Source organism: Amphimedon queenslandica, unplaced genomic scaffold, assembly GCF_000090795.2.
Source record: "Amphimedon queenslandica unplaced genomic scaffold, v1.1 AMPQUscaffold_6483_Cont21558, whole genome shotgun sequence".
Classification (NCBI taxonomy): Eukaryota; Metazoa; Porifera; class Demospongiae; order Haplosclerida; family Niphatidae; genus Amphimedon; species Amphimedon queenslandica.
In genome coordinates, this window is record NW_003553225.1 from 1 (window position 1) to 1,881 (window position 1,881).

Sequence of the window (1,881 nt, forward strand, 5' to 3'; positions counted from 1 at the left end):
GCTATATAATTGGCTTGAAGTTTGCTTCCAGCTACATATAATCAGGCAGTTCTCTTGGCCATTTCAACAAAGCCAGCCGAAGGAGATTAAGAGAAAGATGATTACAAAGTCTGTCCGCGCCCACTTACATTGATTTGAATGGGATCACGTGATCAGTTTCCAATCCATGTTATGTAGTTATAAAATCTATGCATTAATATTACCTCCAAGTTTGAAGTATGTAGGAATTGTACAATGCTGTTGATTGGGAAGGGCTTCAGGCTGAAGGGCTGGTGTGGGTTCCTGTAGAGGAGGCATTGTAATGTTTAGTAGTATCGAGTTGACGTGAGCTTCAACGTGTCTGTATATGGAACTCTCTTTGTATTGTCTCTCATAATCTTCAGAATCAGAGGCAGCAAATAGCTACAAGAGAGAATGAAGAAGTAAATGTACATGTACATATTGTAAAAATTAAAATAATAATAATAGTCTTACTGTGTGCTTCCTGTAGAGTCCTTCTCCTTTTAGTGAGCTAGCATCATTTGGTAAATGTCTACCATCATTATACACCTCAAGGACCAGCCTCATACATGAAGGATCAAGATTGAATATCTGAGAAGAATGAAAGAACAAAAAGAAGTAAACAAATATGGTTGTTTGTGTCCCTACTTCTCCTATATATTGCTTTAATTCTCCAACAGTCCAACCTTGTTCTGCTCTTATTGGTTCAGCTGGTGCCGCCACTTCACCAATTGATAGATCAATCACAATTATCTTTAATTTCATGCCTATAACCATAAATAATAGAGTAAATGAAAGGGATTGGAAACTTCCGCGTGGGCGTAGCAATAATCCCATTTGATTGTATTGTTGCTAGGCAAAAAAATTGCTGACTAGGTGGTTTGTTACCTTTTGACCACAAAATTCTTGATTTTTTCCATTAAAATTAGAATATCTCCAAGAAGAGTGCTCTGATGAAAAAGAAACTCGACAATCAAGGAGTTCAATGTTTTGCACTGTTAATTATTATTTATTTGGTATATTTAAATTAATATTTTGAGTGTTATAGCGCTTTTACTCATAAAATTGCTGTTTTCTCCCTCTAATGAAGACATTTGTAGCTAAACTCTAAAAAGCTTGTCAGAATATAAAAGAACTTTCAATTACCTATGGAATGATATGAGGTACTGCTAGAATAGCAAAAGCATGAAAGCTGTAGAGGCGAAAAAGTGTCAAAAAAGATGCCGACTTTGTGTACCTATAACTGGTCGAAAAATACCTATAAAAGAACTTTCAATTACCTATGGAATGATATGAGGTACTGCTAGAATAGCAAAAGCATGAAAGCTGTAGAGGCGAAAAAGTGTCAAAAAAGATGCCGACTTTGTGTACCCATAACTGGTCGAAAAATAGCTCAATTGAAACAAAAGCCTTGCTATAGGTAGCCATAAACTTTCTATGTGGAACAGAAGATATATCATAAGCAAGCGCTATCTAATAGTTGCACAATATTCCTTCGAGATCCTTTCTGCACAACAACTACTGTGGAGGAGATGGGGAATGCAGATAAACACGGACGTTGCCAACCAGATAACCAGGGGTGACGAAAACCACATCGCCGGTCAGGAATGATAGTTTCCAATCCCTTTCATTTACTCTCATATCTATGCTATAACACCATCACACAATTATGAGTTGTCATCATGGGACAAACCACACCCACCTCCTTTATTGTATTTCTTGAAGGTTTCGTTTTCTTTACGAGTTTCTAAGAACATTTCAAATGAATAAAAACTTCTAGCGTCACCCACAAGCTGTCCAAAAGTGTGATCTTGAAACTATAAACTAACAATCAATAATAATAATAGAATGAACCACACCCACCTCATCAAGATCAAAGGA

At 36.6% G+C, this 1,881-nt stretch overlaps 1 protein-coding gene and 1 long non-coding RNA gene across 2 annotated transcripts; both read right to left on the reverse strand.

Moving 5' to 3' along the window:
• Positions 1-203: 203 nt before the first annotated feature.
• On the reverse strand, positions 204-1,875 carry LOC109592035 (uncharacterized; the record flags this gene model as incomplete). Its single annotated transcript, XM_020007611.1, has 5 exons — positions 1,864-1,875; positions 1,703-1,817; positions 649-767; positions 475-591; positions 204-402 (listed from the first exon to the last, which is right to left on the reverse strand). Coding segments are annotated over exons 2-5 (490 nt in total), but the record flags the coding sequence as incomplete, so codon positions are not given.
• LOC109592036 (uncharacterized) lies at positions 938-1,599 on the reverse strand. Its single transcript, XR_002190133.1, has 2 exons — positions 1,372-1,599; positions 938-1,237 (listed from the first exon to the last, which is right to left on the reverse strand). It is a non-coding gene; the product is annotated as an uncharacterized LOC109592036 (long non-coding RNA).
• Positions 1,876-1,881: the final 6 nt, after the last annotated feature.